This window comes from Symphodus melops (genome assembly GCF_947650265.1).
Source record: "Symphodus melops genome assembly, chromosome: 10".
Lineage (NCBI taxonomy): Eukaryota > Metazoa > Chordata > Actinopteri > Labriformes > Labridae > Symphodus > Symphodus melops.
Genome location: NC_136700.1, coordinates 13,799,133 through 13,823,772, shown reverse-complemented (window position 1 = coordinate 13,823,772; position 24,640 = coordinate 13,799,133). Strand labels below are relative to the sequence as shown.

At 37.7% G+C, this 24,640-nt stretch overlaps 2 protein-coding genes across 2 annotated transcripts in view; one reads left to right on the top strand and one right to left on the bottom strand.

Annotated features, from left to right (window-relative positions):
- Positions 1-4,181: 4,181 nt before the first annotated feature.
- LOC306830780 (uncharacterized protein) lies at positions 4,182-14,167 on the bottom strand. Its single transcript, XM_079354458.1, has 8 exons — positions 14,159-14,167; positions 11,706-11,734; positions 10,783-10,847; positions 8,909-9,217; positions 7,978-8,247; positions 6,508-6,636; positions 6,376-6,424; positions 4,182-6,230 (listed from the first exon to the last, which is right to left on the bottom strand). The coding sequence occupies exons 1-8, from the start codon at positions 14,159-14,161 to the stop codon at positions 6,191-6,193; spliced, it is 894 nt and encodes a 297-aa protein (XP_079210584.1). The 5' UTR covers positions 14,162-14,167; the 3' UTR covers positions 4,182-6,190.
- A 4,437-nt stretch (positions 14,168-18,604) lies between these two features.
- dync2h1 (dynein cytoplasmic 2 heavy chain 1) overlaps positions 18,605-24,640 on the top strand; it is a 187,472-nt gene continuing 181,436 nt past the window's right edge. Inside the window, exons 1-11 of the mRNA XM_079353769.1 lie at positions 18,605-18,732; positions 19,610-19,812; positions 20,183-20,356; positions 21,091-21,229; positions 21,678-21,796; positions 22,038-22,182; positions 22,449-22,594; positions 23,097-23,183; positions 23,789-23,923; positions 24,110-24,223; positions 24,316-24,427. Coding sequence (XP_079209895.1) covers positions 19,630-19,812; positions 20,183-20,356; positions 21,091-21,229; positions 21,678-21,796; positions 22,038-22,182; positions 22,449-22,594; positions 23,097-23,183; positions 23,789-23,923; positions 24,110-24,223; positions 24,316-24,427 — 1,354 coding nt within the window. The 5' untranslated portion in view covers positions 18,605-18,732; positions 19,610-19,629. The remainder of the gene's footprint in view (positions 18,733-19,609; positions 19,813-20,182; positions 20,357-21,090; positions 21,230-21,677; positions 21,797-22,037; positions 22,183-22,448; positions 22,595-23,096; positions 23,184-23,788; positions 23,924-24,109; positions 24,224-24,315; positions 24,428-24,640) is intronic.

The window sequence follows — 24,640 nt, the reverse complement described above, 5'->3', positions numbered from 1 at the left end:
TTCAGTTTACTTGAGTATGCTAGTTTTGCTCTCCTTAACCTAACTTTATTCTTTGCATATTTCAGATCTTTCGACCATCGTTCAGAGGGATATGCTACATATTCTTTAAATGTTGGTGTGTGTGTTGGTGTGGTTATGTGCATGTGCCAAAGAAAAGGTCATGTCTTAAGCAGTTCTATAAATATTCAATCGGTCCTCAGATTTCGCTCGTCCACTTGCACACACACACACACACACACACACACACACACACACACACACACACACACACACATACATACACACGCACACACACACTCCTAAGATACCAGGTCATAGCCTAGTGGAGAAGGACTTGGTCCAGAACTCCCCTGGTGTATCACCATTACACAGAGGTGTGACAGTGTGTCATTATTGCATAGACACAGTTCCTGTAGCTACAGTTTCTGTTTGTCAAAACTTCACTCAAAAAAACCCAGAAACATTTACACAAAATACAAAAAAAATTAGTTTTGCAAAAGCAAACACGACGTTCAAAACAATATAAACTGATAAATAAAAATGATACTGTGCTTCAGAACGTTACACAAAAAAACTCCAAATGAATAGAACCTTCCTACACTGCTGACTGTACTTGTCTGTGCTAAATAGATAAGGATAATAGGATAGGATAATAAATAGACACTTTTGGAATGTATATTTTTCTCACAATTATGTTTATACGCTAAAACAGTATATGGTTAATACAGTAACCCTAACCCTGCTTACACACTGAAATGTAATACACAGTTATTGAAACTTAAGGATCAGGATTAAATGTATTTGAATTATAAAATATTCATTGCCTTGTGTTAAAAATGTCAGCTCAAATTGTTTTATTAAGGTTTAATTTGGTATTGTATTTTTAATGTTTAAAATAAGGATATCAATCAATCATCAACGAATTATTGTAAAACCAGGCACAGAAGGAGCAAAGGTCAGTCCAGATTGGAACGAGAACGCCACTCTAATTGTTTGCTAATTGAGTGTGCAGTTTAAGTGGCAGTGTTTAGAAATGAACACAGGCTGTCAGTTTTGAATGATTTGTCGTAACTTAGAGAAGTTTATTTGAGGTTCCGCAAAAAGTGTGAGGCTGAGATTTTTCATATATTAGTGCAACTCTTATCTGACATTTGGCATATGGTGTGCAACGTTTCAGTACCTTTGGAATTTTTTATTTAATTCATTTTAGCATGGAAGCAATCATAAAAAACAAAACTGTAATTGTTCCTTTGGGCTTAGAGCCAGAAAACATCTCCCCATCCCTCCTAATTTTTAGGCTCTTCTAAGTCATCGCTGGTAAATTAAACCAGGACCACACAAACAAACTGAACTTGTTCAGTTTAAGAAAATCTTTTCATTGTAGTTGCACGCCCACAAAAGGATTTCCTAACAGTTTCATAAAGCTGCTTTTATAATTTTGTTGGACAGAAATGAGTGCTTGCTCCTAAAACAGAGAATATCACAAACTTAGGCTTTCTTTATCCGCTCCTATCTTCCCTCCAGCACATCCCACACTCTCTCAGGCCTGGGGGTCACGGTTCAAAAAGCACTGAGGTGATAAATGCTTCCAGGTCAACTCTCCTGTCTCTAGGGGTCAGCGAGAGTCTTTCTGCAGTGACAGCAACAACATGATCACTCAACTGAAGCAGCAGAGCTGAACCTACTGACCCGTTATAGCTCCCTCGCTATCTCTGCTCCATTAGACTCATTCTGGTTCCTCAAACTAAAACAGCTGCGAAAGGTAACTGCTAACATTTACGCAAGAAGGATACAAAATTCAAAGCTCAAGACTGGAACCTACAAGCAGATCTTAAAATACAGAGACATAAGCTGTTTTCACACACAAACACACACACACGCTTCCAAAAAATACACACGCTGATCTTATCCAGAGACAGTAAAAAAGGCCTGCTGTTATTTTAAGGTCGCTGACAGCCCAATCTCTCTCATGCTGATCAGCTCCCCTTTCCTGCTGTGAATCGATGCCTTGTGCTTCGGCTCTCCACGCTACAACTAATCTAGTTGACTTTCATAACTAGTTTAATCTGATTATAAATCCCCCTGGTATGGACGCCACTCGGAACAGTGTGGCAGAGGTCACACGCTTCGTGCTGAGAAATGCCACAGGACCGTGTTCTGACTGAAAAGGTCTCCCATTAAAGAGGAGATTACACACTCTGCTGCGTCACTGGAAACACTGAACAGTCTGTCAGGATTGGTTCATGATAATGAGATTGGCGTTCTTTGCCTCAACTCTTAATGTGTTGAAGAACTTTAATTCTGAGATGTTTAATTTGATTTGGTAAGAAAATTGTGAAATAAAGCGTAGGGCTCATTATCTGAAATGCTCTAAGTGGCTAGCTCTTAATCTCAAAATGAATACATGTTAGTTTACTCAATCATTGCTCACACCAAATAATGAAATCAAATGCTCATTTCAAATAAAAAGTCAAAAGGTTTTTATTAGGGGTTATATAGAAATGAAACATTCCGATTCACTGTGACAAGAAAACAGATTGTACTCAGTTCCTTGACCAACACACTAAACTTCTTAAAGTTCTTGTGAGGCACTTTCAGGATGTGTCCATTTTGGCACCTGTTTTCTTTACTGATTTTATCCTATACATGTGTAAAGAGAGTTTTTCAAACATTAAAACTCATCCTGGTTTAATTAAGCAGTTAAATGCATCACTCATTCAGAAAATTTGCCATGGAAATGCTTTTTCTTCAGCATGCTGTTAATCACTTTATGTGACACTCACCCCACGGCAGCAGTCTCAGAATAGAGAAATAATCAGTCTTTTGACTGACGGTTATATTGAGACATCAGAATCAATTTCATTTTGTTTTATAATCAGCTAAAAATGTCTCACAGGAGCTTTTAATTGTTTATTAATGGAATCCATTCATATTAGGCTTTCTTGAGCATGCTACTTTTATTAAAATACACCAACATACATTTTTCTTAACTCTATTTTTTTTTCTCGATCCAGTGGTTAGTTTTAGCATTAATATTATCAGGGTTGTTGTTTCTCATTGTGTAGGGAAGCGCCTCGTATCCTTTTCCAGTCCCTTGTATTGACTAATGTTTATGTTTAAACCAAATCTGACATGTGGTGTGTTTCTTCAGCAGCCACCACAGAGGAAAGTCCTCCCTGGTTTGTTTGGGTTTGGCAGAAGAGGAATGAGGGAGGGAGGAAGAAGAGAGATGGGGAGAAGTGGGAGGTGAGGGGATGATGACAGGGGAATGGGTGTGGGGGTGGGGGGGGACATTTTGTACAATGCTTTTTGTAAAGGTAAAGAGGAGGAAGAAAAAGGGGAGGGGAGAAGAGGAAGGGGAAAGCGGGGGTAAGAGAAGAAGAGAGAAAGGTGGCACAGGCAGTGGAGTGATGGAGGAAGGAACAAGAAGGAAAGTGAGGTGAAGGGGGAGGGAAAGGAGTGAACAACATATAATGAAGGAGGGAAAGAAAATGGGTGGGGAGCGGGGGACAGAGGGAGAGGAGGTGGAGGAGGGCAGGGAACTCGGGGGTTACATTCCTGATGTGCAACCAGCCCGGTGCGGCTCTGCTGCCCAATGTAAACACAGGGCTGAGAGGTGGACTGACAGCCTGTCACAGTGACTCATGAGACAGAGAGAAAGTAAGCAAAGACGTGGAGCAGAGGTGTGTTTGTAGAGAATATAAAATGTGAGGGGGGAGAGACTGAATTGGATTATAAGAGAAGAAGAAGGAAAAAAGAAGTGGACCTAGTATGAGAGAAAAAAGGTCCGTTATATAACAGTACAAATATGAAGGTAGGAAAAAACAATTACATACAGGTTCCATAAGAAAACACTACATAAATACTATACACCAATAATAATTAACATTTTAAAATACACCAAGCAAAAAAAGTGCACAGTTCTGGGAAGTTTTTTTTGCCAGAACCTGCTCTTATTAATATCTTGAATTAATTTCATTTGGTCCCGATTTTTTCCAGAGTTTAAATTCTTCAATATTTTTCAAATGAAAAGCTACAGTGTATGCTGTAAAATCTATCTTCCTCTGCTTTTTTCCTTGATAAAACATACTTCTGATTTGACAGGCGATCACAAATTAAGGTTGAAGCAGGGGTGTGTCCAGACGTTTTTTTGACTGGAGTGGCACACCTGGGGAACTAACTTTTGCAGGGGTGGTATGAAGTTTGTGAGCACATACACACAAAGGATTTTCATTTATTTTTATCCTTTCTTTCCCCACAAATGACATGTACTTCGAAGTAACACAATTTGGAACCATATTTATCTTCTAACAGTGATTCTTTAAAGACTTAAAATAAAGATGTATGTGCAAGGTGCACCAAGAAAATTGAATGCAAGAGTGCGAGCTGTGAAACTTGCAAAAATACATTTATTGGTCGATTTTGCTTGTATTTATTTATAACTGACAGTATTAACCAAAAACATACTTCATTTTATTGTAAACAAAATTAACACCAGTCTGTTAAAAAAAAAACAGTCAGAATAATTTTAATTTCAGGGCCGCCTCTGGTTAGGTAAATTGTTCATCATAGATTTGGATTGTCCGGGTGTCACCAAGGGTGGCCAATCAGATTTCAATGGGGGCCCATGCCACCCCTAGAGCAAGGGTTGTTTTTGACAAAACAAATAAAAAATCGAATCCCACAATATCCAACAGTCAAACATAGAAACTCTTTTGAGTAGTAGCAGCAGTTACTGTATAGACATAAAAAATTACTTTATGGAAATTACCAATCTTGTATGTCATTGTCTCATTTCCTTTAGACCATAAAGAATCATCAATATTAATTTCAGTCAGTTTTCCTTAGCTGGCTCCTGTATGGAGTTTTACTTGACAAGGCCCATCAATGTTGTTATTCAAATTATCCAGTAAAAATGCCCATTAGTATTCTGATAATGTAAGCTAGACACATCCCAAAACACAGCCAGTCAGCCAGGAGAGCAGGCAAGTTGCACGTATTATGTGGTATTAGTACTACATCTATTGGCAATGCAGCAGTACTGCAACTGAAAAAATGGGGCAGTTACACTGTTTTGATTGCAGACACAAAAATATTATAAATACTTCTTTTTTTGTCTTTACAAAGAACGAAAAGGTGCAAAAGGACAAGTGGAAAAGTATAAACCTGCCATTTGTGCAAGGAAAAGAGTAAATAAATAAGTAGAAATTATTATTTTTATAGTTAATTATTTTTTACAATCGTCATACTGTGGTCAATGAATGAAATAAAGTAGCTGAAAATACAGTTCTGAAAATACAGTTTTTTTCTCATAAGAACAATGGGAGAACATGACACAGCGATGAGGATCACCGTGATACTCAGCATAAGGCAAAGAGAGACGGCACTTCAATAAACACAAATATTTGCCCTTTTTAGCTGTAAAGATGTGCAGAGCTGTCCAGTTTCTATATTGTACTACCCAGTAGAAATCTTGAAACAGTAAGCTAAGATTCACAGCTTCGGACTCTGGTACAAAAAACCTGGACACATACAGTACTGAGAATCAACAGTACCATCAATTCAGAATAACATTGACTGTTCTATTTTAAATAAAAAAATAAAAACATAGCAATACAGCAAAAAGAACCAACATTTCATGGCAGCTTAATAGCAGACAAAAAAGGGAATCCTAAAGTGCAACAGCAATAAACTGTATTTGGCAGCCATGAAACAAGGTCCACATTCACATTTGAAGAAAGTGTAACAGATCAATATTCTACATCCGTATTGTTCTTCAAACAGAGGTCAGTTAATCGATGAATCTATATTTCATCCAATGTTAAACACAGTTATTGTTCTTATAATTTCACTGCTCAACGTGCTGAGGAGGGTTTCCTCTTGAAGCTGAGTTCCAGTTTGCAACAACAACTTCTACTCACACCAGCGGTGAAGACCTTTTCTTTTGGGAAGTAAGCTTTTTCTACAGAAAAAAACTCCAGTGAATGGATACTGTCAACAAATACTTCCTCAAACACTCACATTTCATGGAAATATTTACAGCAAACCGTCTCTGGTCACTGGTAAGTTCTGGCTCAGAAGTGTTCAATCACGCATGTATTGTGCACTTGAGTGAGGTACAGTTTAGTCCTTGGTCCGAGAACATAAACTGTTTGATATCAGATTCTCCATTTGTTCTCCGTTTTAGCACCTAAGAGGCCACTGCAACTCCTGTGAGGGGAGTTTCCAGCCTGTAGAAGAGGAAATATAGACAGAAGAGGAAGGGGAAGGAGGGGAGGTTGTAGTGTAAATGTTAGTCATAGATATGATGCGCATTACAAGCTAAAGAGAACACCATGTCAACAGTGGTGGTTTACAACAATTCTTTTTACTTACTGTTCAGGTCCATTTACCAGCTCGAGCCTCACACCTGCAGTTGCTGCCACTGAAAAATCAAGAAAGATGCATGTCATTAACACCAACTACTTTGTATTCTCAAAGGTAGTGAATGTGTGGACATAGCCTCACCTACTGGCCTTCTTCTGCATCTCTTTCTCAGACACAGCACAACAATGATACTGACGAATAATAATATTAATAGGCTTATTACGATGGAAGATGTGTCGAATGGAAGGGTAGGTAGATCCTTGGGTTTACCTTTAGAGAGTAAAGTTTTACCACATCAAAAAAAGAAGATGTGTTAGTCGACATGATAAAACAGTTATTACATTACAATATCCTCTTTCGTATGACATGCTGTTAATTTGTCTTCCTTATTTCCTAAATGTATGACCAGGCAGATAGTTTTGGTTTGACGAAATAAGAAAAATTCCTGTCTCAAAAACATTGTATATTTGAAATCCCTGCTTCCATCTTCCATTGGAGCAACCCTCATACCGCTTATCTCTTTGCTGATTTTGTCCTCTACATGTGAAGATAATGTGTTTTTTCTAAAAACAAAAACACTCATTCTTGTGGCTTTACTCTGAAATGGATCACTTTATTAAAAAAGAAAGCTTTTATGGTTATAAAGGTTTGGTCCAATAGTTCTGCTTTTTGACTAAATATCTTAAACCAAATTGAGAGTCCTATCGGTCCCAGCTCTCCTGTATTTAGCAAGCGGCAACCTCTCGTGCTAAAGTGCACAAACTTCCCGCGGTTCCTCAATTGTCTACTTGAGGCTGGCTCTAAAAGCCCTAGATGTCCCATCAACATATTTATAGCCAATAGTTGTGGTCTTAATAGATCATGTATTGTGATAATTTTTTTTATACAGAAACTAATCCATTTAAAAAACAAACAAACAAACAAACAAAAAAACGTAATATGAATCATGCATAATAATGGGCATGGCTGATGTGACTGACAGGAGGCAGTGTAACTGTTTGCAAGGAGGCTAAAAAGGTAACCTCAGCTCCAAGTCTTTGCTGACTACTAAGTTGATAAACAAGTCAGTTTGACACAACATTTCAAAACTGGTTGCTGTTGGGCTTCAAAAAATAATATTTAGAAAAATTAAAATTTATAAATACTATATATTGTATATCTTTGTGTCTATGGTATTTGGTGCTGATTAGCAATTGTTGGTTTGAAAAACTTGCAGAAACTAAGATTATGAATACGATTTTTAAACATTAGCCCAACAGATGGTTTATTTTTAGCATGTTTCTAATATTTTAAATAATAATAATAATAATAAATAAAAGTAAGCTCAGTTTATAGCTGCACTATAATTCTTCCTAAAAAAAAGGGGGGGCCAAAGCTTTAAAGTCCCTGACCACATAATCACACTTTTTTAACTGCTACAAAAGTCAAAAGTAAAACAGGATGAAAAAATTCCCTCACACAGTCCCTTCATAGTAGCCATGAAAGAAGATCTATGCTTAGGGGTTTCACACCATTCACACTTCCCAAAACCTACCCAGGAGTGAATCACAAACAACTTTACTTTTTAATGTTTAAACCATGAAGGGGAGTCTCTTTAAGTTTGGTACTCACAGACTGAGAACAATTGAGAGTCAATGCCCCCAACAGAGCAGCTGATCCCAATTTCTCCCATGGAGCAGTTGAAGTACGCTGTACTGGAGCTGTTGAATGTCATGGTGACTGCATCGCTTATTTCACTCTTGTTTACATCTTTCATCATCACATTCCCACCTGAATTCCAAATAATCTCGGACCTTGGGTAACCGCCATGTGAGGAACAATTCACAAACCAATAACTGTCATCACTGTGAAGCACTTTTATTTCAGGCTTGCTGTAGTTTGCTAGAGGAGGGAGACAGAGAAAAGAGAATCACTTTTAGGGAAATCTTCAGAATATCAAGGATAAAAAAAAAAGAAAAGACATATTGAGTTCAGGCATCATGAATGGGTTTTAACAAAGTTTCCCTGGTGAAAAACAAGAAGTAAAATTATTAACTAAGAGTGTTGCAGACCCAAATCTGATTGACCACCCATTGTGACACCCCAAAACTGTGATTGGCTATCTGCCTGGTCAGATGTGGGACTTATGGGTGAGACAGGCTGCTATAGCGTTCTTTGCATTTCACTGTGTCACATTTAATTTGTTAGTGTCTTAAACAGACTTTAGATATACATCTTTGTTTGAACACTCTTGATTCAAGTGCAACATATCTACATGCTGCACTTTGTCGTATTACTTTTTGAATTTAGTCAGTCATGCACAGACATATTTCAATAAAAGTTGGCTGTTGAAATATATATTATGAAGTGGAGGAGAAAGGGTGAATAAAAGCTACAGATCCATTGGTGTTAAAACTTAATGCCCTCTGTGGCCCTTTTGGGTCACCCCCATTCTAAAAAAAAAAGTCCAAACCATTTGCATTTAATCCAAAAAGAAAAAAGAAAAAAAAACTTAAATTGCCAAAAACCTTAAACTTTAAATCTATTTTTGAACACCAAATACCTGTGATGCTGAGGTGTATGACAGTTTGAAAATCGTCTTCGTTTTCTCCGTAACTAATCAGACAGTTGTAATTCCCGTCATGTGAGACATTTAAACTGTGCATATGCACAGTGATCCTGTTTTCATCCAGCCATGTGTTCTCCCATGCGCGTGTTAGTGGGTGTAATGCATGGTAGCCATTCACAAAGGATTGTTTGTTGCTTTTGACTTTTTGCAAATACAAGAAATGATACGACTTGGTTTTAACAGGACAGGAAAATGACACATTTCCACCAAGTTCCCCTCTCAGCTGAATCGGAGGAGCATTTTCTGAAAAGAAAAACAAAGAAAAAGTGAGAAGTAAATTCGGAACAGAGTAGAGTAGGAAACCTTGCATTAAACATGACGACTTTGTCTTAAAGGAAATGTTTTACAAGATCTGCAGCATGAATATTATAACCAAGTTTAAATTCTGAAAAATTATATTTCTTTTAAAACCTTTTCTTAATAATCCATAACATCAGCTTTGAAAACATGTAAGCAAAATAATTCACTTGAAGTTGAGTTACCCAAATGGATTGTATTTTTAATAAAGTAAGAACTAAGAAAGCAACTTTGTTCAACTCTTTGAATCAAAGTTTGCTGTCTTTGTGATATGAGTTGAAAACAACCGGAGAAGATACAGTATCATTCAAAAAAAAAAAAACAGCAATATGGGAGCATTAAGGTAAGGGGTTATGTGTTCAGGCCTAAACAGAACCTTCCCTGATGACGCAGTAAACTATTCTCAGTTCCTCTTATGCACTTGTGGCTTTCTTTATTTTGAAGAGCACATGACTAATAGTGACTAATAGTGACCTTTTCATGTTTTGCATCATCTAAAGGTTAAGATTTCACATTACATTTACGTGTTTTCTGGTTTCATTTTAAAAGCTAGACAATTAAAAGTGACGTTAAATGTCAAAGGTTATACTTTTTATTTTTGCTTTTATCTGTGAAGGACTTTGTAACTAAGGGCCTGATTTACTAAAGGTTTGCATGTCTTAAAACATGTGCAAACTTGATACCACCCGCAAAAAATCTACAAACAGCATGCAGTGAGGATTGCAAAACAACATATTGTCCAGTTAGTACATTTGCCTTAGTGAATATGCAAAGTGGGGTGTTTCTGCCCACAGTGTGCAAAATATTGGGAGAAGAAATACAAAGAAGTTAAGTTAGTACACGCATTGTGATTTACCAAGCCAGGTAATTACAGCCACCTGCAGGATTCTTTTAGAACTATTTTGAATAGCTTTACATTTTGGTGGTTAGTAAATGCCACAATGTGGTGATTGTGACAGTGTCTAAATTTAACACCTTTGAAAGGAACGTGCTAATTCAGGAGCCCAGTGTTAAGCACAACAGGCTGCAGTTAAGAGGAGACATAGGCTCAATAAAAGAAGGCGTAAAGATTTAGCTTCCCCCCACACACCTGTTAACATGTTTCGAATTACAGAAGAATTAATGATGCCAATGTTTTTTATATACCAAATTTTCTTTTTCGTATATTTAGATTTATCTGTAATAATTTGAAAATACTGTACGTTCATTTGTCTCTCCCACTAACACTTATTTTGCGCTTGCAAGTCATCATGCTTTCCCTCCAAACTCTTAGTGATGTAAACCAGAAGAACACGCAAAAGCCCGACTTAAATACTACTGCCTCCACAGTTTTACACCTGTTATCATTCACGAAAATATTCTTCATCGATCACCTGCAAAACACCCACAAACCAAAAGTGGTGGTATCACTACTGTCTGATGCTTGTGTTCTCTCAAGATTAACCACTGGTGTCTGTATAAAACAAGATCATGGAGGGGTCTTGGTGCACTGACAACAAGGAAATACCAACCTTTTGCAGAAACGTTCCATGTCATGGTCAAAACACACAGGACCAGAAGGAAAAGCCTTTGGTTTCTTGAAAGAGTAGAAGAAAACATGTTTACATGGTTACACAGACAACACTGGGGCATTACAGCAACACGTCATCATTACAACTGCATTCCTTCAAATTTAGTAGCCTATGACAGAAATCCCCTGGCCCTTTGCCCATGTCATTTGTACTGGATCTGTGTGAGTGTGTCAACAAATCTAACAAAACTAGCCCTGCTTGGGGTGTGTTCAGTGTGGTATAATTTATGATATCTTGGCTGAGGTATTAAGCGCTGGAGAGGACACAGCCAATTGGCAGCTGGCCTTCTGGGTGTGTATTTCACGTCAAACTTTAGCGTACTCCTTCTGTGGAAGGTGTGTTTCTGATTGAGACACCTGTTCTTGCATACTAAAGTTGTATTTTGCTTTTTAGTTGTGACTTTAATTTAGGATTAGATTGGCTTTTTATTTGTTTGGAGTTATGTTGAAAAAGCTTGATTTTGTGTTGAACATTTTTTGTTGTTGTAAACTTAAAATTAAATCCTTCAGAACTCATCATTCAGCTGTTTAAATAGCTTGGTGTTTCACATAGTTCCTGAGCTATAAGTTGCTTCATATACTGTAAATAGTTCAGTCAGTGATTATTTTTTGTCATTTATGATTGACTAAGAGTAAAAATAAAAGGGTCGTGTGAATGTTTTTAAAGTGAAAGTAACTCCTTTTCATGACATCATCACCAACTGTTTTACAGAAAGACTGGGGAGTGTCTTTGTAAAGGTCAAGTTCTTTACTGATCATCGTTTGTTTTACATTTCAAAATAGATTGAAATGGCGCGGCAATGTCAGCTGCAGACGTCATCTGAACTTATAATGGCATGATAAGAAATAGACAGGGGTACTCACAAAGCATTGTGTGGGAACCAATGAGTATCCTGTAGAATCAACAACAACAACAAAAAAAGTCAACGTTTTTTTTCCCCACAAAAACAGAAACTGCTTGACAAAACATTTAATAAAAACTAATAAATTAGCTTATGAAATGTATTATCTTTTTAATCTTTTAAAAAGATAATACAATAATCTTTAATCTTATCTTTTTTTGGTGCTGGCATTAACCCAGCACGAATCTGCCTGAGGGATCACAGTGAAGCACTTAACTGTAATACTGGGTAATGCTCATTTGTCTTTAGGTCAGTGGGTTCTGTTTGTCAATTTTGAACCTTAAATGAAAAGGGATGGAAAAGATTCAAAGCCCTGCAAATCACTACAGAGCAGAGCATACTCTGACATATTTACATTGCATCTTAAAACACAAAGTCATATATATATATATACACACACACACACACACACACACACACACACACACACACACACACACACACACACACACACACACACACATACGTATGTATATATGTATATGTATATATCTCTTCGTAAGCTTGTGGAAAGTACCAAGGATATTTGATTCTGTTATTGTGGCTGGAGGAAGGATGTTATGATACAGTACTGCACAAGTTTGTTGCAGAGTTTTACAATGCCACTACCATAGGCCTTTAAAGTCTGCTAATTCCAAAATCAAAAAACAATATGCAGACACCTTGTTTCATGGTTTTAACCTGGTTATAGTGATTTAGCATAATGTATTGTAAAAAAAAGAAATAAAAAAGAAAAGACGCTTCTTCAAGCTTGATACATTGTGACTTTAACAAATCAAGTCACATTGCAGAAGAAGAAAGCTATTACACATGGTTCCTGGGAAAACACCACACTCTCACCAGAAACTACATCTAAGGGAATTCCCAGGGGTGTGATAAACACCACCAATATCTCTCTTTGGTATCAGGAAGCAAGTGTCTGATGGATTGTGACTCTCATAATATAAACAATGGTATTCAAAATAACTTTTTATAGAGAAAAGATAAGATAGCCACAACAGTGGTATCTTATAGATCTATCTTTACCTAACTTTTTGGTCTCTTTGTTTATCACAAGCTACTGATGTAGAAATGTTCTATTTGGTAACCTTGGGGAAATATTGATCTTCCTTTCTTGAGATGTTTCTCTAAGTTGCTCTATTAGTTTTGTGTTATTATTCTGAATTAGCCGAGGTCATGCTAGATCAGGGGTGTCCAAAGTGCGGCCTGGGGACCATTTGTGGCCCTTGACTTCAAATCGAAGAATCAGAAGATTTTGGCCCCAGGCCTCATCAGATGGCATATTTTCGTTCTTTTTTTCTTTTTCATGTTAGCGAGGGAGACCTATAAAAGCCTGACTATTCTTTCCAAAAAATTAGAACACAACAGTTTCCCACTGCAATTAGTTACTGTGTATTTACAATATTTTTTGAAGAGGTCAATATACAAAAAGTTCCTTCCAATATTAAAAAAAAACAAACAAAAAAACCCTGTGGCCCGTGAGCAATTCTAACGTGACAATTTTGGCCCGCAAGAAAAAAAGTTTGGACACCACTGTGCTAGATGAAGTGTGTGCTCTTTTCAAATACAAGAGCTCACTGTTACTTTCAGTTTCATTTATAATGACGTTTAAACAATGACTGTTTGTGGCTGAGTATGAAGGAACTAAACGCATGCAGTAACAGACAGTATCGCCTCAGTCATTTAATGAAACCCAAACCGTACATGTTTTATCTTGTGTAATATGTGAGCTGTTTAATATCTAACTCGGATACAACAATATAAAGAAGTGTAAAGAACTTTGTAGCGTGAAACTCAATTAACAGAGGTGAGATTATTGCAGAAAATTGTTATTTATTTACCTGCTATTGCTACAAGACTTTACTATCACTCTTTTTTTATTCAAGACTGACAAAACATAAACTGATTTCTTCCTTTAGGTCTTCAAAGTTGGATTAAAACACCAGATTTCCTGAAAATGTCTTATATGCAATGACTGGTTTCCTTACTTGAAAGACAATGACTCACATTTTTGTACTTCTCAAAAAAACAAAACAAACAACAACCTCTGTGCTTGTTTCATTCAGGAGTACACCTACCAGCAGAAAATCTCTTCAAGGAAAGCCATTACTTTACATTTTAGTGTACTTGAACTACAACTTGTCGCTCAACTTGTACTTTGATTGAAAGCAAAGACATGGCAATAGAAACCAATCTGTTCCTTGAAAGGTTTCGACATGAACAAAACTATTAACACAGTATTCATGGGCTGCGACTGCACTTCAGGTATTTCCTTTTAACAGTAACATTTGTTGATGTTGAAACCTTGTTGATGCATGAGAAGCAGCCTTCCTTTCTTACATAAACAAAGACAATAAAGCCTTTTCCAGTTCATTGAAATTAAACGTGTTCAAAAAGAAAGAAGAGAGCTCTTACCATAATGCCTCGCCTGTCTTCACTGGTGTGTGAAAGACAGAGGAAGTAAGCTATACATGAAGGAGGATGGGTGGAGCTTAATAGATCACGTGACAAAACAGACGGTAATAATCAGTGCATACAAAAAAAAAGAAGATACTTTATCTTTTGAGAGAAATGTACTGATGGAGCCACACAAACCCAGAGGGGCTTGTCAAGAAAACCTACTCAATAAGATGTCAAGGAAAGCAGAACAAAAACACTAACCTTAAAGAAGAATAAGAAAAAAGCACTGATGGCAGAGAATGATTATGATGATGCATTGCTTAATTTGTATTTTTTTTTCTGATTAGATTAATATTGATTAGATTAATTAAGATTAATTAGAAATTAGATTAATTAGATTAATTTAATTAATGAATTATTAATCTAATTTAATTAGATTAATTGTTAGGTTAGATCAGATTATATTTATCTGATTTTTCTGATTTTTTTCTGATTTTCTGATTACTATATTGTATTTGCTTGGGGGGGGGGGGTTGGTGCCTTACTCAAGGGCACCCTGGCACTGCTCAGGAAGTCTGGTACCTCTCCAGCTTCCAAACAAGTTTCCTTATTTGGACTCGACCCAGGTTCCCAACCCAAGTCCCTACGGACTGAGCTACTACTGCCCCTCTTTTCTTTTCTTTTTTTTTCAATGCTAGTTAACTTGACTTAACTTGACTTGTTCGCTGATCATAACATTGTCACCTGGCCATTTGACACAAACTTCTTGGATCATTATCACTGATACTTCGTACTCCAGATAAATAATGATAACAGTGAGCCTTGTTGTTTTGACATGGTGCTCCACAATACAACTGCTTAACTTAATGAAGTGAAGTAAGCTTAAAATTTGGTTAGGAGAAAACTAAAGGTAATGTAGATGATAAGAACAACGTGGGTGTGTGAAACTGAAAGTGTTCAAAGTGACAGTAACTCGTGTACATGACTTCATCACTGACTGCTCTACAGGAAGAATCCTACAGGGCTTTCCCACTTGCAGAGGCGCTCGTGACCACCCCCAAATCAAGAAAAATGCTGGTGAGAGATTTTTGTGTAGGTCAAGTTCTGAAATGATCAAATCATTCTTTTTACATTTCAAAATAGTTTGGGGTACACACAAAACGTTTTGTGGGATCCAATAGTTGCCTGTAGAAACAACAACAACAACAACAACAAATAAACAAGTCAACCTTACTTTCCTCGCAAACAGTATGAGCTCCCCAAGCTGCTTGACAAAACATTTTCAATTAAGACTATTGTAGATTGTTACCTTTTTTTTGTTTTTGGTTATATCTGTGCATGATGGCAACATGTTATGGAAAATTGTACTTAACGTGTACAATGTGCGCTGTACAAATGTCTCATGTAATCTGTCATATGAAACGTGTCAGAAATGTCTTGAACACTGCATGCACATTATATAAGAATTTTTTGTCTTCCAACTTTTCTCACCCTTTGCAAATGTGGGAATAGTCACCCAGGCTCTTTTCTCACACAATCCCAGCTCCTTCTCAGCCTTAGGAGATGTGAAAATAGTCACATAGGCTTTTTTCTCACACAAGCGGAGAGATGGGGCCTCTTTCTCTCACCGTATGAGAGAGGGGTCTTCAAACACTGATTCTGCCTTTGAATAAATATTCATTGAGGCCAGATCGATCTTGGGGTTCTTTATTGAATAGATCTTCTCACTCTTTATTCTCACTCTTTGATAATAGTATAATTATTATTACACCCACCAATGGTTTTTTCATGCTCCTTGTAAGTTCATCATTATAGCTGTCATTTAACTTGTGACACTTAAAGTCAATGAAAAGGGACGAGAAAGGAAAATGTATTATGTCATTATTAAAACACCTATGGCCTTGATTCTAAAGGGGTAGCAGAGGGATATCCAGCTTTGGTCAATACTCTCTCACAAGAGTCAATGCAGTTACAGATGTACTTGCCCATAGTCTCACTTGCAGGGCAGGCCTTAAGTATGTGGGAGGAAGAAAAGAGAACATATTCAAGTTGGTGTTGTTTTGTTTAAAAATGACAAAATACTGGCTGGTTCCTGGAATTAACCACTTCACAAAGAAACTTAAAGAATTGGCAAAATAAAGTGAAGATTTAATTCCCAGGATTTTCCCAGTGTATCCCTGATAAATTCAAGAAAAATCCCATGAAAGTAGAGCCTCCTCCACACTTGCCCTTGACTTCTTCCACTATTGTTTTCATTTAGCCTGTGACAGCAAATCTTTGTGAACTACTATTCATTTGACTTTTGAACCTTCAAATGATATCAGATTGGTATGTACTATACAAATGGTGAGGATTGCTTTTCAAAGCATATTGGAAGAAATGTGCTTCTTTAAAAAAGAGGAAATTAACATTCAAGCACTTCTATGGTAGTTTGGCTTTTACAAAGAACTTGCACTTATGACTTTAATGGCTTTTTAACTATTGGAGTAAAATACATTTTCACTTTCAAAAATGTTTCTGGATAGTAATTGAAATGACATAGCATAATTGAAAATCATTTGCATTACATTGCCTAATTCAAACCTATTAAAACCAACTGGTACTTTTTAATTCTGTTTTGCTAAGGGGTTGAACATGAATATGTGCGAATTAAGTGGGAGTAGGCTGTGAAACCACAACCACATCACCATATACAAATCAGTTCTCATCATTCTGGGAAAATTTGAAACGTTAAAAGCAATCTCCAGAACTATACCATATTAATAAGTTCATTTCCTCTACAACAGTACTCCCTTGTATCTCTAAAGCTCTATTAAATAAGTCTTTTTAGAATATAAGTCTTTACCTATAGAGGACTGTTTGCCAGACACGTTATTTGGAGGAGGATGGGAGGCATACAAATTTGGATTTTTACCTATAACAATAGTCATAGCAAGAACTATGCATGCACTTTTAAAAACCTATAAGACAAGAAGTGGTTATGAGTGTTAAATCCTGACAGTAGCTATTATCACCATCATATTGAAACTAGAAAAAACGGAGGACATCTGGTGAGTAAATAATTTTGTGTTACCTAGGCCCATACAAGGTCAGTGACAGATATGAAACTCTATTTAAGGATTCCCGGTACAGTATCTCCTCTGTACATGTGACTGTAAATGTGAGGACTGATTATTATAGTGCATACTATAAATAAAGGTTCATCAGTTAAAAAAAACACAAAGCCACAACCCCCTAGATTCTGAATGACAGTAGGTTTGTGTTGATTTAATCTATTGTAACTCCATTTGGAAATGTTTATTTCCCCCCAAAAAACCTATGAATTTATGATTTGACCTTGTAACTTTTTAATCCATGAGGCTAATGCAAATAATTAAGGCTAATAATTAGGCTTTTACACAATGTATAGCCTAAATTCTATGCAACAGTGAACACAGATGTAGATAGGCCTAATAAGGGGTGGCAGTAGCTCAGTCCGAAGGGATTTGGGTTGGGAACTGAAGGGTCGCCAGTTCAAGTGGTTTTGACGTGGACCAAAATATAAAAGTTGGAGCTGAAGAGGTGCCAGACCACTCCTTGAGAACCGACGAGGTGCCCTTGAGCAAGGCATTGAACCCCCACCAGCTCAGGGCGCGCCCCCGGTGGGTTGCCACCATACTCTGACATCTCTCCATTAATGCATGTCCACAGGTCGTGTTTGTGCAATTGTGTGATTCAGGCCTGTGTGTGTGTGTGTGTGTGTGTGTGTGTGTGTGTGTGTGTGTGTGTGTGTGTGTGTGTGTGTGTGTGTGTGTGTGTGTGTGTGTGTGTGTGTGTGTGTGTGTATGAGGAGCATGTCTCTACATCTGCAGTAACAGAGTGTGAACCCGAAGTACATAAAATATAAATATATCTTTTTATAATTAAATAAAAATTAAAAGTATTGGTAAATAGGACAGAGCCATCATTTTGATTATTAGTGACACGGGCCTTCCCTATTGATAGCCTACTGTAGGCCTATATCAACCTATCTATGAGACCTATTTGTTGTATTTCTATTAGGAATAGGGCCTAAACACCAAATACAAACACATTTTCATGGTTGGCTATTTGGAATAGAAATAGATTATTAAACCTGTGAATTTTTTTTAAATCAGACATCACGGATATGACAGTATCTTTCTTTAAAAGTCAACTAGATTTCATTTTTAAAGGGACTCTCGTGACATGACACAATGGCTGTGGTTGCTAGACAAAAAAAAAAAAAAAAATCAGTGTTTAAATAACACATGGTCAGATTTGAACGTTCCAGGACAGTGTGTCAATATGTATGGAGCTAAATATGCGTCAACTAATTGAAAAACAGATGCTGAACAGCTTGGCAAGTTTCTTTTTCTTTCTTTTTTCTTTCTTTTACGTAAAAAGCATTGGGGAATTGCGTAGTAAACTACTTCCGTGTCACGTGATGCAATAGTGCGTAGTTGCTCCTGGTAACCACGCAAGCATAATCCTGGAGCGTTCAGAGAAGCACGAGCAACAGTTTGTTGTAGTTTCACTCCATAGATGAAGTTACCAAAGGGTCTGAGAGTAAAATATTTGATAGAAAAACGGTAGGACACTAAAGTTTTCTATTGGTTCTCTAGTATGCTTATCAGCGACTTAGCTTTAACGCTCCTCATGTAATAGGCGGCGGTATCTGAACATTAGCTAGCTAGTTAGCTATGGTCGGAGTGCCACTAACAGCAAATACATTACACACATGCATCATGGAAATATATTAAAAACTGCTGTTCATGTGTGCAGTACAGATTCCTTCGTAAACAACGATAACTGGCTACAAACACGGTGGTTTTATGAGCGAACATGTATGGGCATGTAGAAGTAGAAGCTATCTGTGTAGCATCAGCGTTAACATAGATTTCTCTCCTTTGGCTTCATTTCATAGACCTAACATAGCGAAAATTAAATAGCACATGGACAAACATGCATTCTGTGGTTCATGTGTGTGTTTTTTTCTTGGTCGGGATCGTGAAACGTTATATTAGGCATGAATGTTGGTTTATCCGAGGTTACAGCAGATCATTCAGATGGAGCCCCCTGATATTTGTAATCAATAATAAAATATATACTGTATTCTGCACGGGCTACTGTGAGTGGAGCCCATGCTAAAAACTAATTAACTCATCCATGCTTCATTTCCAGCCTCAGCTGGCTGTGCCTTGCACTGAGAAAAATTCAATCCTTCTATGTCCACAGTAGTTTTCGTGAAATAGCCTTATTGTGGCATGAAATTAATGTTTACTTGCAACACAATAGACCAACTATCACATGGTTTAAAAGTTGAAAAAGAAAGCAAAAATGCTGCATGTGTTTTGGAAGCCTGAGGTGCCCAGAGAGTTGTGGTACATTTTTCACATATTAGCAACCATTGAGGCACATTCTTCCTGAAGTGTGGTATTTCACATAGTTATATTTTGTATTCCACAGATTCAACATATTTTGGCAAGATGCCCCACAATTCAGATGATGCTCGCAAAAAGTTTCTCCTGACCACAACTGGAAACTTCTTTGGGATAGAGCCTTCGTCAACCCTGACAAACAGCACGCAAATCAATAACTTCTTGGACGATGGGAACGAATTTGTTCTGTCGGTGACCAGACACGGAGATGAGCTTTACTTTTCAGATAAGGTAAAGATACATTGTTCAACATCATGACATTGAATTCCTTTGGAGCTAAGTGATCATTTCGAGAGGATTTTCGTCTGGACTTGTAATTTGGTTACATTCAAACGATCAAAAAAATTATATAAAACAAACCTCACAGTCAGGAGACAGTACTAAGATGCTGAGCAACACAACAAAATAATCCATGTCCACTGATCTGTGTAGCCTTTTCATACAGTTTTGTCGTGATGGATTAATAAGCGTGGCAATATTTGTATCTGTATAATAAATGTAACTTCAACCATTCTTACTTTTACAACCACTGACCGTCGAACACTGAGGAGAATATAAAGTGTATTCTTTGCCTTGTAAACATAACATCTTCTTTCATCAGATTGAAGCATCTGGGGACAGCAGGGACAAGGTGTTGGTGTTCTTCAAGCTGCATCCCACAGTGATCACAGAAGACAATCTTCACCAGAGCCTCCTCGTCTCATCGATGCTGGAGTCTCCTATCCACACCCTCTACCAGGCTGTGCGACAAGTCTTTTCACCCATACTGCTGAAGGTGAGCCTCCTCATGCTTTATTTAGTTACACGCGTTGTTTTTTTGTTGTTTTTTTTAGGGACGTAGGTTTAAGTAGTTTCATCAGTCACGATGGAATATTTAGAAAATGTACACACATTTGAAAGGAAGGGTAGGTGATTTTCTTAAACTAGCATGATTTTGAAAGTAGCATCCTCCTCTGTGCTCGCTCAAAAAACAAGGCCCCTCACTTACATGCAATAGCGCCATTGCTCCAGAAGCAGATTTCAGCCCATGCTTTGAGTGTGGGCTCATGCATACATGGGGTAGAAAGCGAGTAGGAACACAGGGAGCCCTGATTGGTTCATAAAACGTGTCCCGAATCCAGACATTGGTAGACATTCTTACTTTGCAAATGCTACAGCTGACAGATCTTTTTTGTGCAGACATGAATTATTAATTCCTGTCAGGACCTAAAGACAATTTTAACCCAAATCTTACAAAGTGTGTCTGGAGGAAACAACTTTCCCTGCCTTTAAGGATATATTGAAGCTTCCATTTAAAGTTAAAATGAGTCAAGTTCCATTCAACTAGTTCAATTGAAATAAAGACAACCTGAGAGGATTAAACATACATACATATTACAACATCAGGATGAAAAATATCAAAATCAAACTTTGAGATTTAAAAATGGTTGCTTGTGTTAGACAGCTGCAAAACACGAGTCTCTCAAGCCTAAAACCATAAAAGAGTTTCCTGCTTTCACTTCTCTCTAGGATGAGCGTTGGAGTTCAGCATTTGACCCGAAGCTTGCAGGACTGCTGAGTGAGCTGGAGCTCGGTCTGGGCTCAGTGGTTCGACATTCTGAAGCACAGCCTTCTGCCAAGAATGGCCGTACAGAAGACGACGTCCTCGGTATGCATACGTAGATTATTTCACGAGTAAATACACAGGTCAGGGTTGAAGTGTCCATGGAACAGTTTGAAGTGGTCAATGATGTTTTGAAACTGTTGGGATTTCTGGAATGACAAAACATTACTAATGACATTTGATAACAGAGCTTGACGGATCTTATTGAAGCTTTAGCATCATTGCACATTATTTAGATGTAAGTCACTCATGAATAAAGTTTCTGTTTTCCTTCTGTCAGATGTTGTCATTAATCACATCAGCTCAACTTCATTAGACGAGTGCATTATAATGAATGAACGACACCTAACTCTGGTTAAGACTCCCTGTGATAGCTAAACAGGACTTTCATCTTCTCATCTATCAAACAACTGAAAGAAACTCTCAGTGGATCCCGACACCAGGATGTTTGACTGTTTTAACACAATGTCCTCATATAATTGTCCCCATGCAGGGATCCTGACTCCCATTGATGAGTTCCAGTACTGGGCCGATCTCTCCGAGTCTGCTGGGAAGAACAGCGTGAGAGAAAGAGCCAAACATTTCACTGAGCAATTTAAAGCCATACATAAGGTATGTAAGGAACATACACTTTCATGTGTCAGATTCAGCACGGCCTATGTTAACGTTACTACCTTTATATGGTTGTTAATGTGCACTACTGAGAGTTCAGCCGTAGTTTTTTAAAAGTACAAGGCAAAGATTCCTCTGATAAGATTTCAAAAGGACATGTTCTTTTGCTTCTTATAAGTATTCCTCATGAGAGAAATCTAAACCAAACATGACACTGTTTCTGCCTTCGTGTTTCCTCCAGGAGTACGGCGGTCTGGATGGCTCGTCCATGTCTGATGTTGTGGATCTGGTGGAACAGAGCAGAGACTGTCTTGATGATGTCTGGCGGCAAACTGATTTCGAGCTTTATCCGGAAACACGCATGGTCCGACTCATGGATGTTATAGGTGAGCCTCTCTCAGGCCTGCTTACAGTGGGTGTGTGTCACAAAGACTAGTCGTCCACTGTGGCTGATTTTGAAGTGGAAACATTTTGAGAAATGAAACCTTTGTTTCCATGGGAACTCCTCAGTAAACAGAACTTACAGTAAACATAACGTATCTGCTTATTATTATTGAACATTAGAATAACTGCTTTAGTTTTACATGTGTGCATCTGCAGGACATAGTTTTTTCCATTCATTAACATTTTTTTCTTCGTCTATGTGTACAAGGTGGAGTCCTTGGAAGATACGTGCAGAGGAAGCTGAGCAATCTCAAAATCTTTGAGGAGCCGTTCGTATCAATGAGAGAAAACCTGAAAACAGGTGTTGCCATCTGTGAACAATGGGTATTGGCCTGTGAGCATCTGACAGGACAGGTATGGAAGGAATTGAATATGGGGAACACCAAACACAAACATGCTGAGAAAATTTTACATAATTTTACATTTACATAAACTCACTATATTCGCATTCAGACATATCCGACTGACAAACCATTTACATCTTTAAAGGGATACTTCACCCATTTACATGATGCTGTGTATCATTAGAAACATGGCAGTAGTGTTGAATGGTCGTGAATCCAACCCTCATTTTGCCCTGAGACGAGAAAAATGTCTTTTTCTTTGCTTGAAAGTTTTCTTCATGTGATGCAAAAAGCGGCATATTGCATCACATGAAGAAAACTTCCAGGCAAAGAAAAACATATTTTTCTCGTCTCAGGGCAAAATGAAGGCTGGATTCACGACCATTCAACACTACTACCATGTTTCTAATGATACCAAGCTTCACGCAAATGGGTGAAGTATTCCTTTAAACGGTCATCAGCATAAATTTAAAGATTGAAATCACAGTTAAAAATGCAATTTTTTTTCACAGGTGTGGAAAAGACATGCCCCCCACCCGTGGAAAGGAAACATGCACTGCCCACAAACCCTTCACTGTCTTGCAAAACGATTGGATGAGGTAAGAAAGCCTTCTGATCCACGAACACGGAAACCCTTTTCCTCGAGTAGACATTTTTTGATAGTGCTCATTTCTCCATTTTCACACGACGCTGTGGTCACATTCAACGTAGGAACTTTTTTTTTTTCCAAGTGCCCTTTCAGTTATGTTTTTTTTTTTTTGCTTAAAAAAAAAAGATGAGAGATATTTTCCTAGAAATTAAAGACAAAGAAAACATTTCATTGTCATGACAGAGGGATCGGACAGCTTTACCATCATGTCCCTAGATTAGAGGAGTTCTCAAATGTTGATGAAGTCTCTCATCCAGACAGCTGGTTGGATGTAAGTTCGTGTTGGCAGCCAAGTATTACTAACTTACTTTAACGAGCTACGTTTTCTTCTTCTTTCGGAACCAGTCCAGAGACCATTAAACACATGTTCCTCTTTCTACTTTACATCAATTTGAATAATTTTTCTCGTTAACAGGATCTTTATGGTGTTTAATACTTAATTCCTGACCGCATTTTCTGTTGTTGCCATTGGAAGTTGACTGGTTTAAAAAAACATTTAAGCCCCACAGGACTCGAAGAAGAGATGAAAACTCTCTCTCTGTTTACCTCTACAAGGTGGTGACCCTGCGCATGGTACACGAGAAGCTGCTGCGACTGCTGCCAGGAGGGAAGCAGCAGGCTCTCACGTCAGATCGTGTGTTTGAACCTTTCTCAGGACTCAACCCTCTGCATTACAACCCCTACACTGAGGTGATTTGTTGGAAACTGTGTGTTCTTTCTTTATGTGGCTGCTAACAGATGCCCTTTGCTGAGGGGAACCACCAACTTACTGACATGTGAAGTTACATATTCCACACAATAGGTAAAGGAAGGGATGTGAAATCTCTCTTCAGATCCGAGTGTGACTTTTGTATGGTCTTTCTTTTTCTTTTAAAGCCTCTTTGGAGAGCAGCAGTGGCTCAGTTTGAGCGCCTAATTTCCCCGTCAGAGCAGGAGGTGGCCAGCAGACTAAAGAGCTACATTGCTGACGTGTGTGACAACCCACAACAGGTAGTGAAAACACTCGGCCCTGGTAAGAGCAGCATGACATTGTCTTCTGTGACCTCACTACTCTCCATGCCTGTGCGCTTGTCTGCTGTTAGTTGTTACAGGTGTTTCAAAAGCACAGAGAATTGATCAGACGTCCCACCATCAGCAAAGAGCTGCAGTCAGAGAGAGAAACCTTACTGGCCCGGCTGCTGGACTACAACAGAGGTACACAGTTCCGTCACAAAACACTTAGGGTACATCTTTTTGTGTTTTGATGTAATGTGGCCTTGAAAGAGACTTTGTGTCAATTTGTCAATACAATATCAATGAACCTATATATATATTATATATTATATAATATATATATTATATAATATATATATATATATTATATATATATAATGTATTATATATATTATATAATATATATATTGTATA

Bases quoted from the DNA above. Each gene is read 5' to 3' on its own strand.
- LOC306830780 (XM_079354458.1), bottom strand. The intron at 8,248-8,908 runs GTATTTGGTGTT...TCCCTCCTCTAG, and splicing joins CATACACCTCAGCATCACAG to CAAACTACAGCAAGCCTGAA. The intron at 6,637-7,977 runs GTGAGTACCAAA...TACTCTCTAAAG, and splicing joins CTCTCAATTGTTCTCAGTCT to GTAAACCCAAGGATCTACCT.